This window comes from Dermacentor variabilis, chromosome 1, assembly GCF_050947875.1.
Source record: "Dermacentor variabilis isolate Ectoservices chromosome 1, ASM5094787v1, whole genome shotgun sequence".
Taxonomy (NCBI): Eukaryota; Metazoa; Arthropoda; class Arachnida; order Ixodida; family Ixodidae; genus Dermacentor; species Dermacentor variabilis.
In genome coordinates, this window is record NC_134568.1 from 153,971,692 (window position 1) to 153,985,905 (window position 14,214).

Below are 14,214 nucleotides of genomic sequence, written 5' to 3' on the forward strand. Positions count from 1 at the left end.
GGTAATATACCTCTCTTTTTCGAGAATAGAACGCATGTGCTTTTTTGGGGGTTTAACTTACATTTAATATTGTCAGCCCACTTAAGACATCTTGTTTAGGCCAAGCTGTACATTTCGCTCACAGATAGAAATATTGCATGATTTAAATCGTATCTGTACATCATCCACACACACTGAATAAAACATTGTTCGTGGTATGACCCTACCTAGGGAATTCATTTTTATGATGAATAGGATGCAGCTCAGCACACCACCTTGTGGCACACCTGTTTCCTGCGTAAATGGACGAGATAACACATTACCAACCCTGTCACGGAACGTACGATTGGAGAGCAGTCTTTGAATCACGTTCAAGAGGTTGCCTCTGACACCCATACCAGCCAGATCACAAAGAATTCCAAAATGCCAAGTTGTGTCGTATGCCTTCTCCATATCTAAAAATACCTCTAATAAAAATTGCTTGTGCACGAAGGCATCACGGATTTTCGCCTCTATGCAGACAAGGTGGTCTGTTGTAGATTTACCCTCCCTAAAACCACACTGCAAGGGATCTAGTATTTTGTTGCTTTCAAGATAATGAATTAGGCAAATGTTCACCATTTTCTTGAAGAGTTTTCATAGGCAGCTTGTCAGGGCTATAGGCTTGTAGCTGCTGGCCAAAGTCGGATCCTTGGCCTCTTTGAGAATAGGAATTATGACTGCTTGCTTCCAGGCAGATGGAATATAACTGGCAGAGAATATGGGGTTAAAAAGTGATAGTAGCATTTTGTGTGTTTCGGTGTGTAGGTATTCGATCATCTCAAACTATTCGATCGTCTCTAGGAGCCGATATATTGCAACAGTTCGGTGCAGCCTGAAATTCCACCATATTAAATGGTCGGTTGTAAGGTTCATTTTTATTTCCTTTTTGATCCAGAGGCTGTCGTTCCGCTTGTCGCTAATATCTTACGAATGTATCTGAGTAATGGGATGAACTCGAAATGTACTGAAAATGTGCCCCTAGAGAATCAGCTTGGTCCTCTAAAGGTAGAGGATGGGTTTCACGGCCTTTTATTTTGTTCACCCTATTCCAGGCTTTCTGTTCGTTTATATATGAATTGATGCTACTGATGTATTTTTCCCAACTTTCCTGTTTAGCACGGCGACGTGTTCTACCTAGTGACTTTACTTTCTTGAAATTGATCAGGTTCTCGGCAGTTGCAGATTCGCGAAGATGACTCCAAGCCTTATTTTGGTTTCTACGAGCTTCCTTACACTCCGCATTCCACCAGGGAACTCGTTGTTTGGAAGGCGATCCATTGGATTCAGGGATACATAATGACGCCGCATGAAGAATAAATGTTGTCAGATATGCCACTACATCATCAATAGGAAGTGTAGAGATGTCTTCCCAGGTCATGCGGGTGAGTTCTTTATAACGTTTCCAGTCGGCTGACTCAACTTTCCAGTGGGGGACGCATGGAGAGCATTAATCATGTTTTGTTGCTTTTATGGCAATCGGAAAATGGTCGCTCCCATATGGACTTTTAAGCATGTTCCACTCTAGATACGGTACGAGTGTACCAGATGCAATGCTTAAATCAATCGATGAAAATGTTTTGCTTGCCACGCTATAGAATGCAGGCTCTTTTATATTAAATAAGCATGCACCTGTAGTGGAGAGAAAGCTTTCTACTAAGCGTCCCCTAGCATCACGATGACAACCTCCCCAAAGGGTGTTGTGTGCATTAAAATCTCCCATGACAATATAAGGTTCCGGTAGTTCATTAATAAAGCTTTGAAAGTCTGTTTTTGAAAGACGGTAGTTAGGGGGGATGTATAGTGAGGAAATTGTTACCAGTTTATTAAACAGTATCACACGGACTGCAACTGTCTCTAGGGGCGCTTTAAGCTGTAATTGACGGCAAGCAACACCTTTATCTACAATTATTGCCACACCACCAGACGAGGCATGGGCGTCGTTGCGGTCTTTTCGGTAAATGGTATACAGCCGGAGAAAGTTCGTGCGTGAAGGATTAAGATGAGTTTCTTGGACATAAAGCACCTTTAGATTGTACTTATTTAAGAGTTCCTTAATGTCGTCAAGGTCGTGGAGTAAACCCCTGACATTCCATTGTAATATTTGTGTATCCATGTTGTATGTGTTTTGTGCTATGTGTCTAAGAGAGATAGATTAGATTAGCTCATGAGACCTTTCCAGACCCTGTGATACGGGATTTTTCTTTCTTCGCAAGGCGCTCGAGGGAGCTGCGCCGTTCCTTGGGCGTCTGAGACGTCGGAGTTGTGCTCGTATCCATCACCTCGTCTGAGGCGGTGGATACTGCCCAATCCATTTATTGATAACAAAGCTATGCATAGTAGTCAGTAATTTTTGCTGATGCCCTAAAGTGCTCCTCAGTGTCACAAAAAATGGCATTCTCAAACTGCTAGATCATGTAGACCTGCTCCAGTTCACGCCTCCATGTTGTCACAGTAACGGCAAAGCGCATCCACCATAAAAGTAGTGAGTGATGAAGCATTGCGGGATGCAAGAAAGCACCTTCCTCGTCTGGCAGCTGACACCCCGAGTTCAATATATCCAATGTCCAGTTCATTATGAAGGAAAGATCTTAAATAATAAGTCTTCAAGTTTCTGTTTGATATAGAGAATAATTTATTTTATTCAAATTTGTTATTTCATGTTCAACTGTAGTTAGCAAAACCAGAAAAACACGCAAATGTTAAAATCTACTTTGTTTCAGAAATGTGTGTATGTACAGAACATGATTTATTTCATTAATCAATTGAGCAGCCACATTGATTTGCATACATTCCCTTTGGCCTATTCTACCAAAAGCACCTAACTTCTACATGGGTTCACTGCTGTTGGTCATTTTCTCCCTCCTACTTTACCTTATTACCTCCCACTTTACCTATGGTTTAAAGAGTTAAGCTTTTTCCTCAATAGAGTCCAACAGCCTCATCTTTGGCCAACAAAAATATAGAGCTCGTATTAGGTCGACTCCTGTCAATTCACCAATACTATGAATAGACTGATGTTTTCAAATGAGCCACCACCCTGTCATTGGGTCAGGTTGCAGCTGCATGCCTGCAGTTTTGATTGTAAAATCTGGTTGATCGTTACATGTTTAGTTGTACATTTTACTGATCTAAAATTTAAAGCAATCAAGTTTGCCTTTTGTGCTTATTTGGCACAAATTGTGAAGTTTTAAACTTTTCAAGCTGATTGCTGCAAATTCGTGACATACCAAATTAGTGCAGCCTAAGCCCTGGAATTTTCCACATAGTCGCCACCAACATTCAAATATTTGTCGTAGCGTGCAATCAGTTTGAAGAAACCACTCTGGTGAAACTCGACGCCCTGCAATGCAAGGCCTGAGGCATGACCTCTTCATCATACACAATCTATAGGCGTTCGTGGATGATGGACACACTAGTCCCACGTGCCCATTCATACCAGATGACAGCACACACTTCCATTGATGACCAAATTGTCAGCACATGTCTGTCTGCCACCGTGATTTGTACTCGAATAACCTTGGGCATGCCGGTCTGCTGCTACTCTCCCTTCTTCGGTGCTCTGCACATCCGTCATTCCTCCTTCACTGACGCTCCTTCCATTGTTGAACCAGCAATGGGTGTGGATCTTCATGGCGATTGTTTGTGTCACCTGGTGTACCATCTTCTCTTTCAAAAAAATGACAAAACTTACTTTCGGAACATCCCTAGTATTTTCTACAGGTTTTGTGAACATAAAGTCAGCTTATGCTTCCAAAATTTTCTTCAGATTTCTTACACCTCAGTGATTACAATGGGTACGTAGTGAGCCTGAGAATACAGTTAATTTTTGCATTACTGCTTTGGCTATGGTACGCGGCGAATTCACAACATTCGGCATTTGCAACACTCAATGGCTGTAGGAGCATGTTGCCCAAAGACCTGGAAAGTTCTTGGACTTTTGGCAGGGGATGAACATTAGGTTCTTTTAAGTACAGAGGAGCTTCACGCATACCTTCTGCAAGAAGATATATGCAACGCCTGAGAGGAAAAAAGGTCATGCAATGTCAATGCTTGTCGACCAAGTGGCATAGCCAGGAATTTTCTTTTTGGCAGTGGGAGCACAGACTTGACTGGGGTAGAGGGTGGAGGGGCAGGCAGGTGTTATTGCATGTAGTTTTATGCCAGATATCCCAGCTACACAAAAATATCGATGAAGGGGGCGAGGGGCACATCCACCCCCGGCTACACTGCCTGCCTTTAACCTGCGTTGGAATTGACAGCACTGGATACTCATCAGCCGCCAACAGCACACGGCAACCATGCAAGCAACCAGGGTGCAAGGGATAGACAGCTTTTTTTGTGCACTTCTATTCCCTAGCTATAGGTTAACAAAAATCGTCATGTCACCTATACCTTGATTATGTGGTGCTCCTTAGTCCAAATAAATAGTTTCGCACAAGTTAAGCCAGGAAATACCTCATACTAATTTTTATCCTCCTGATATGTGTACATTTTCTGGCCTATATGCCAGATGTCGCAACATACCCCAAAGTTTATAAAAAATTTGGTCCTCACATAAAACAGTGAGGACATTCCATTATGAAGGCTAAATGAAGTTAAAATAACCTGCAACAATTCTTTCTGCCATGCTTTTAATACTTTGGAAAATATCTACAGAGGTTCTACAGCTACCTTAATTCTACACAAGAAAAGCAGGAAGATGCCTATAAAGAAAGGGGTCAGACAGGGAGACACATTCTCTTCAATGCTATTCACTGCGTGCTTGGAAGCAGTATTCAAGCTCTTAAACTGGGAAGGCTTAGGAGTAAGGATCAACGGCGAATATCTCAGCAACCTTCGGTTTGCCGATGACATTGTTCTATTCAGCAACTACGCAGACAAGTTAAGACAAATGATTGAGGACCTCTGCTGTCTTCGACCAACGCAGTTGAGGACAGCAGAAGACTAGGTGGAGCGATAAAATTAGGAAATCCACAGGCGCTAGTTGGAATCAGTTGGCGCAGGACAGGGGTAATTGGAAATCGCAGGGAGATGCTTTCATCCTGCAGTGGAAACAAAACAGGCTGATGATGATTATGCTTTTAATAAAGCCGGTGTTAATAGTTTAAGATTAACTGCAACTAAAGCATGAATTAATTGGCTAATAAATAGGGCTGTGCAAACATTGATCAAATTTCAAATACAAATCAAATTATTGCTATTCGATCTCGATTCAAGAATTCACTATTTGAAAGTGTCCAATATTTGCTTCTCATCTTATAAGGGATAACATTTATTGGAGTTTTGAGGGAGAGAGAATGATGCAAGTCAGAATACTTCCAAATACTGCTGCTGGAGAGCTGCGATTGGTACACAGATGCACCAGTTCCTGCACGAACACATGGAGCAGATAGCTTCCGCTCAATGATTTCCAGCAAATAAAAAAAATATATATTTGCTTTTAGGCAGCTTGCATATGACTGCCATCTCGATTCAGGCAAGGGAATTTATTATTTGGCTTGTCTCACCATGTTTGCATCCCTTTAAAATCATGTGTCGTGCTATAGTATCACATTTCTCTCCTTCAATGAACACAACACACTACTTCTATCTGCTGCTGTTCCTTTGTTTCATTACTGTCATTGTCATGGTGCACCAGATAACTGAAGGCAGTTGCTTCTCATTAACAAACTCGCCAGTTGACCAGATGCTAACGCCCATCGTATATATTAAAATAAGCCTCTTTTTATGAGACAGTCACACAAACTTCATATTTCACTTTGTTTAGAAATGAAAAAAATATTCTATATTTGATCCAATACTTGGAGGTAGTTTTTCCTCAAATATTTGTATCTAATTCAGAAATTTCAGTATTTGAACACCCCTATTTTTAAAGTATTGTTAGGCATATTTTTTCAAATTTTTACATGCTACAAATAGTTGATGGCTACCAAGAGTCCAGTGTCATTCACATTCAGTTTCTCTTTTCTTTAGTACTGAAAGCATTGACATCATCCCTTGCATACCTAATTGCCTGCTTGTACTGATGTGGCAAGCGTTCCTGTAAAAGTAAAACTGTACCGCTCGCAATTTTTGCAACCTTTCAAAAGCTGATTCATTTTAAAAATATCCTAGCATTTCACTTCAATAATTTTCTTAAATAGTATTAATAATGTGCAGAAGCTTCGGTACCGGCTTAAAGGGCCTTCCTGCCTTTGCAAACAGACAAGTGCAATGTGCAGATCCCACACTGTCAATCGTGTTTGCAAAGTTTCAAACCACTGCACAGCACAAAAACAGCTGAAATTTCAAACGAAAGAATGTGTGCCTTTTCTTGCGAGGGATACCCGCTTCCTGCTGGAGAATCAAGGTCACACTTATAAATGCCTCTATGACAGACACACTGCCTGCAAGTCACCGATTACGGCATGTAACTTGTGAGGATGCACGACTCTCTCGCGTCCCCTGATATGTTGTTTTTCCGCATAGCTCCCGTCTCCTGCAATCCGGCTTCGCCACGTGGTCTGCGTGATGCCCGCGGCAGTCGGTCTGGTTGAAGCGCAGTTTGAGAGATGGCGCGCGTATTGCGGTGCTAACGCCGCCTACCGGCGGTGGTACTTGGGCGTGGGAAGGAGAAGGCGCTTCCTCTTTGGCTCGAGGTCGGCAAGCAGCGCGGACGTGCCGCACGTGTGCCGATCCATGCTTCTGCGAGACCGTCTGGCGAGGCTTACCCTGTGATGGACGAACACGATCGTTCGAGCGCGCAACTGTTCGCGTGACCGTACGCGCGAACGACCAGGCACTGAGATCCAGCATGGGGCGAAGATATTCGCTCGCTATCCGGTCGCGGTGAGTCGGACTTCCTAGATTTGTCACGTGCCCATCGGCATGTTTTGTGGATGGCAACTCGGCTAGCAGGCGTTGATCTATGAAAGGTGCAATAAATGCCCTTGTGGTTGTTTGCACTACTGTGTTGTCGTTCCTTTGCCCCAAGAGCACGGGAGGAGAACCCCACAAACTTCAATGCAGAACGCAAAGCTACCACTGGAAATGTGCTGCACAGCTAAAAAAGAAGAGAAAGAGAGGGAGAGGTAAGGCTCATGACGTAAACATGATGTGTCCCTCGGCTTTTGTATAGGAAAATGCAGGGAAGGAATGTCATTTGTTGATGCTAGACGAGGAAAATGAAGCGTCTCTATATTGCAAGTGAAGCTCACATCTTGACAGCATGGCAAAGAGACATCTTAATTTTTCCTATCTCCTCTGATATTGAAACAATACAAAAAATATGAAATTTATATTACCTGGGGTCATTAAAGTGCCCATAAATATAACTACACCGTGTTTTTGGCCCCATTGAAATACAGCCACCACAGCCAGAAATTGAACCCATGACTGTACCATGGTCACATCCGGTGTAATATATATTTACATAGGTCTACATTTACGCAGGTTATACAGGTCACGGCAAATTACCAGCATTCAATGACTACCTGTTACATATTCAACTGAAATGGCACTTAGCCCAGAAGGAAAAATATATTGTGCGAGAGTTTTCTAGAACGTTTTTTTTTTAATGGGACAGGAGGGGGAAAGTTTTATAGTTTTTTGTGCAGGAAATTGTCCAATTCAATCACTCGGCCTACTCACAGATGAGCCTTTCTTTGTTTAGGTGTGGCAGTGAATGTGTATTAGAAATGACAGAATAAAGGTTATTACAATTATTATTATTATTATATAATTGATCCTAAAAGCCATCTTTAAGAAGTGAAATATTTAACCATTCAAAAGAAGAGTAGGCAATTCAATAAAGTTGGCAAACAATAAAAAGTAGCAATATAAAGTAGGATAAAATATACACTATAAGGAAATGACAAGTCACATAAATTTCATAGGCGAACTCTGTACTAGTAGAAATATGTGGCTGCTTTTTTTTTCTTAGTTCTCACTGACGGCACACTCCAGTAAAGAAAATTTTGTGACAGCATCACTATGAAAAGCTGCAACAGCACGCTGCTATAAAACGATAAAGTGATGCAGATGAACAATGGCAGCAATACTCATGAGCGTACCTGTACCGTGCTTACAAAATGCGAAATGACTATTTTTAAGCAGACATTATGTTCACAAGATTGAAAAATATACAAAGCTTCAGGAACCTCTAATTTTAGGAGTGGTAGTTAGCTCTACTGCTGTTCAAAACTGCACACAATCTTATCTCCACAACCTACTGAATGTCAAGCAAAGCTAAAGACATGCTAATCACATAGGCATTGCATAGTTATATGCACAAAAGGTGTGCAGATGTCTAGAAATCATCACAGTAGCTTGATAAAGTTTTCAAATTCATTAATATTACTGCGGCGTGTTACCATTCTCCTACAATATTTAGTGTGCTTTATGACATACTTTAAATCATGTTTAAATTACTGTATTGTAGAAGTGTTGGCTTTCTTCAAAAACATTTAAGGCTCATACAATAGACCTATCATTATTCTGCATCAACACACATGGTAGTGGTACCATGGTACAGTGCTTCAAGTTTATGTATGCCAGTCAGGCTTGTTTAGTCTGTTCATTGCAATTACTGATAATATGTCTAACAATAACTCTTTATGCTCATTCTAGAAAGAATATCCAGCATTTAACGGTACACTAAAACAAACGAGGCTGTTGGTTGACAAATCACACCAGAGAGTATGTCATACATGGAGAAAACAGTAAAAGCCCACGTCCTGCACCCACTTCTTCCTTATGCATGCTGTCATTTACTTTATACATCAGCACTTGGCTACACATCCTTCGTGTAGGGTGTGGTAATCCAGGGTGTGGTAACAGAAACATATATTGAGGTCACTGCTTGCACTGAATTCATATTGTTCACAGGCTTTACATACATGCTAAGTTTAATGAGTGGACTAAAATATTTTTTATAAATATGCTTCGATTCTGCACGAGCTCTTCAGAACTCACCTCTATGTCAGAACTTCCAGCTGTTTCCACTGGATGGCAGTGCAAAATTAAGTGTCGAACTGCAGGTACATGCCTGAAAAAGCGAGAACAGCAACCCCTAGTCTTGTTCTAGACGTTTCTACCGAGAGCAAGCTGCACGCCAGTTGCGGGTGAACTATAAACAAACATGAGTGTCAGCTTAAACGCTATCACTGAGGGAAATTGTCCATACTACACCAATGCATATTTTTTTTTTTTAAATCCTCAGCAAAGTTGAAACGGAGAATTAAGAAAACAACTATTGGTAATGAGTGAAATTCGCGCCACGGTAGCCAACAGCAAAAATGCCCTATTGCCTTTTCCTCAAGTGATAAAGAAGCGAATTGATGTATGTTACACAAGTAAACACGTCCTTAAATAAGCTTCGAACGTTTGCAGCAGAAAGAGCAACTTGAATAAAACTGCTGAAAAAACCTAGGTGCGGAATAATGCAATATACTCAAACGCATTTGCGGACGAGTTAATAGCTTTAATTACGTGTAAGCAGTTTCAGTGAGCACAGGCTGCACAGGTCACCACTGCGCTCAGCAGTGCGACAATCATGCGGTAATAAAAACACACAAGAGGCGTCAAGCACAGAATACGGGTAATACAAGTAAGCAAAAAGCACCAAAGGATACAACTTCAACTTAATCATTGCCATTTTATAAACGCCGAGTATCTGGTACTGTTTCACACACCTTTGAAGGCATCCCAGATGCGCAGCGTCAATCTATCGGTGCTTGTGAATTTGTGTCGTTGGCGAGGATCGCGTTTCACGGCCCAGCACGACACGATATGATACGGTACCTGCGACGCTTCAAGTGCTTCGAGCCTGCATGAATGCGAGCGAATACGGGAGAGCAGCGGAGAGCGTAACCATAGGCGTAACAGTACTTGTATGGTACTTGTGTATCCGAACTTGCGGCCAAGTCAATCCACTAGGAAAGTCGTCGGTATGGTGTGCTACGAGACGCTCATTTGAGGGATCGCCAGCCGTTTGTGCGCAGGCGCGAGTAAGAGCGGGCGCCAGAGAGAAAATCTGGGGGCTTTTGCTTCTCGAAGACTCTGCCTAGGCATTAGCGCGTGTTGTGGCGTTTGTCTCTAGGCACGCCGGCATTGCGCAGTAGGGTCGAATTCCAAGTTTCATCCTACACGCCAGCGCTCGTTTCTCTCCTGGCGGAACGATTTCACCTCCAACGGGTGTAGGCTTCCGCCGCCGCTTCCCTTCACGATCGCGCCCGCGTTCAGTTCGCGCTGCGCGCGAAACGTCTCTTGTTTGCGACGGCGCCTCTTCGGATGACCGGAAATTATGATTGTGTTGTTAACTGTCACGAGAGCAATGTAAACACGGAAGGGTTGATGCCACTAGTGAAATTCTGCCGATTCACAAGAAAATGGTACGAAAAAAACAGACGACAGACATGGATTACTGCGGTGCGCCGAACGAAGTGAAACAACTGTTAAACGAAGCGAGCTCGTTCAGTGATCACTCCTGAGTGTGTATGACGGTTTTTATATGTAACCCACATGAATTTAATAATTACTATAGGTATATAATCCTTTTATTCAGATAAAAACTTTCAGTTGTCCGACTGCAGCGCTTGCCCTGTCTTCTATATCGTGTTTCGTTTGTGTGTCCGCTGCCCAAGAATGGAAACCACTTCTGTTTTATGCGCTAGCAGTGGCCGAAGTTCACGCGTGCCGAGAAATTGAATATGTGCACGATGCACTGAACATGACTGGAGTTCATTCCTGCATCCTGCTGCACCCTGCAGCCGATCAATCGAGTTACTGGACGATACACGCCCGCGTCTTGGTCGCGCGCCGGCATTGCTGAAGCAGAAATAATTACTAATACTTTCAACTTCCGTCTCTTGAGCACTGTTAAAAAATGGCCAAGCTATGTATACATTGCTGCCTCTATTCTATATTGTAGGGCCGGGACTCACGTACTAGTTAAAGTTGTGTGCGCATGTCGTACTTGTGCTATGCAGCGATAGATTTTGTTTATTTCCGCACAGTGTCAATGGAAGTCCGTTGTCGCCATCAGAGACAACACGGATTTGCAGCAAACATATTGTGAGAAACTGCAAAAATGACTTTAGCCCGTACACATGTGCCGCGCATCATATGTGCTGCCGATTTTTCCGGCGGTACATACGGTGTCGTTTCCAATTACCTGCTCAACGTCACTTACATGGCTATGCAGACATAAAAATAATCGTCAAGCGTACCGATCTTCTTAAAGGCAAATAGAAGCGTGTACAGTCTGTTTCACACTTAGGGGAAAACTCGGAACATATTGCATTGCGATGCGGCAAGCAATGGAGTCGTGCAGCGGCGGCAGCTCGAGGGGCGGAGTCGTATATCTGCGTCGTCTGCTACGGCGGCGCGCGCTGGCCGCATTGTCGGGAAGCGTGCTATTCAGTGCATCGATTTCATTGGTACTGCGGGAACTGAGCTGATGTTCTTTACTAAACGTGCGACGCCAAACTCTGAGCCTTCATTGGTGATAATGGAGTTCCACAAACTTCTTTTGACAGCATGTTTCATTTGTTCTTTCGAAAGGCCGGGGTACTGAGCGCGTGCACCTATATTTCTTCACTGTGTTGCGCTACCGTAATAATCAGCGACAAGACGCACCAAGATGTGCGCGCAACGTGCTCAGTCTTTATTTGACTCGAAAGGAAAACAAAGCCCTCAACAATGATAACTTTGGGAGGTCGAACACGATGAAACAAACGGGTACAATTAAAGGAATGTTTTAGGTTAAGACAATGAGCTGGCAGTGATTTTTCTCGACAATCAATCACTACACCAGACAGACCCTGCCCGCCGGCGGGGAAATGGAAACGTCACGCTCCGAACTTCAGTTAGTGCTTCGTCATGTCCCCAGCGGCAGCGATGACAGCGCTCATCCTGGAAGGCAGTGAAGTGTAGAGTGACTTGATCAGGGATATGTGTTTATTCGCAGCACGTCTCAGTCGCTGACGGTGGTGGATCGAAGCCCATCCTCGGGCGATTGATAGAGGGAATCGTGCTACCAGCGATATATATATATATATATATATATATATATATATATATATATATATATATATACTTTCAATGAGTTCGTCATTCTAAATGATGTTGGCGCCCGGGGATTGAGGCGTGCCCACTCCAAGAGAGTGACGGCGCGCTCTTCCAGCAGTTCTTGCACAACACGAGCAGTGTGGATCGGCAGCCTATCGCGTTAGTATAGTCGTATTCCAGGAACGGGCCGTCAAGAATGTATGGAATCAGTACGTTGTCTGTGACTGCCCTGCACCTTTCAGCGATGTACTTACCTTCGAGGCGTATCAGTGGGCGTCGCACAACGCTTAGTAAGAAATATCGGCTCATTTCACGCAGTAACGATGAGATCGGCGCACTGCAACTGACAGCTGAACGCTTCCCGACAATGCGGCCAGCGCGCGCCGCCGTAGCAGACGATGCCGTTCAAGACCCCGCCCCTCGAGCATCTGCGCCTGCGCGAGCTGCTGCCGCCGCCTGACTCATGCGCTCGCCGCATCGCGATGCAATGCGCTCCGAGTTTTCCCCTAAGTGTGAAACAGACTGTACATCGTCCTTCGAATAAAACGTCCACACACACACACACACGTAGGCGCACACCGCGCGTGGTAAGAAACGTGCCCAAACACGCGCAGTGCAAGAGGCAAGGCGGTGCGAACGAGAGATGGAAGAGGCGCGCACCACCCGCTAGTTGAATTTTGCCCCGCATGCGGCGCTCTCAACGCCGGCGCAGCAGCGCCGCTCTCGGTGCCGTTTTCTATACAGTAGGTCGTGGCCGAGAATGATGGATGATGGCTTGGTACGCATCGTCCTTCCGCGTGCCCAATGTGGAGGTCACGTGATCAAACGAGCGCTAGGCGTGGAAGGGGAGGTATTGCGGAGGTGAGCGCGCGGGGAGGGCAGCTAAGCGAGCGTCTCCTTCTCCACCGCGGCCGCGTCACAGTGCAGGCATATATGGTGCAGGGCTGTTCGCCCGATTGAGTGCATACGCGGACCACGCACCGTATCTGGGAGGTCATCTAGCTGCGGCAGCAGCAAAAATGGGGGGAACCAAGTGGCTGGTTGCTTCACGTGCGCTGTCTCCCGCGCACCTAGCGTTGGAAGTAGTGATCTCAAATGTTAAGACATGCGCTGAAGCAAAAGGCAGCCCAAGCTTTTGCACCACAAGGCTGGGGTTCTTCATCACGCCAACGGTGTGACAGAAAGTGTTTGCAGTCCTCCAGTGAAATCGGTTCATGTTTAGCTGAGCCCGTGTTACACAGTGCTTGCTAAGCACATGTTTACCGCAATTTACACAGCCAATAAATGTTACTTTATGTGGTTGTCTAATCCTTTGCTATTGCTATTAATGCTTCGTCTTTCTGGCAAAACTGAGGCTTTTTACATGCCAAGCGCACCAGCCATGGAGTTCATATTCGATCTCTGAATTCGTTCTTAAAAATTGTGGCTTATAAGTGCACCTTGGTATGAGTACACTCTAAAAAAAGTTTAGGACATTAAAAAAAGTATTGAGGCGCATGTTCGACCTGCCTTGCTTGCGTTTACTTGCTTGAAAAGTCTGCGTTCGCTACTTTCCTGTCAAGAACAGTGACGATGCACATGCCATTCATGACCTGAAAGTACCACGCAATTACACTGGGTGCACAGCACTAAAGAAAGTAAAGGCATGTAAGGTAGATGGTTTTTGTTTTTGTATAAGATATGCCCCAATGGGGAGTATTTTGTTCTAATAATCGTCACAATAATTGTCATCTATAGGCCGTCCTGGCTAACATTAGCCAAGATATTAAAAGAAAAAAAAAAAGATGGGAAAGATACGATGCAAGATACGATTATATAAGACCTATGTTGTTCAGTAGCAACACCTTTGGCGACCAAGCACTTATAATCAAATCTTGCATTGTTTCTTTAATCATTTTTTTTTAAAAACAGCTTGACTTATGTTAGGTGAGACACATGGTATACATTACGTGCAATATCATTGCCAAGAATTTTTTTGGGGTAACTGCTACATGACTTTGCAACTTGGGCAGTATAAGCGATCCCCCTCCCCGGCTTTTCCAGGTGTTTAGAATTTAATTAACCCCACTTTCCCCAATTTTACAGGTTACTAACTCCCTTCTATTCTTCCTACGAGCTTCGGGAAAGAGCACCAATCGGCTCCAA

The 14,214-nt window shown here is 43.9% G+C and overlaps 1 protein-coding gene across 9 annotated transcripts in view; it reads right to left on the reverse strand.

Moving 5' to 3' along the window:
* The window catches only part of Herc4 (HECT and RLD domain containing E3 ubiquitin ligase 4), a 283,732-nt gene extending 273,862 nt beyond the window's left edge, over positions 1-9,870 (reverse strand). For 6 of the 9 annotated variants that reach the window (XM_075697806.1, XM_075697804.1, XM_075697773.1 and 3 more), the window contains exons 1-3: positions 9,693-9,870; positions 8,974-9,046; positions 207-273 (exon numbers count right to left, since the gene is read on the reverse strand). In XM_075697806.1, coding sequence (XP_075553921.1) covers positions 207-219 — 13 coding nt within the window. In that variant the 5' untranslated portion in view covers positions 220-273; positions 8,974-9,046; positions 9,693-9,870. Of the gene's footprint in view, positions 1-206; positions 274-8,973; positions 9,071-9,692 lie in introns of all 9 variants that reach the window. The other 3 variants (XM_075697766.1, XM_075697778.1, XM_075697782.1) reach the window with 3 other exon arrangements.
* Between the last annotated feature and the right edge of the window lie 4,344 nt (positions 9,871-14,214).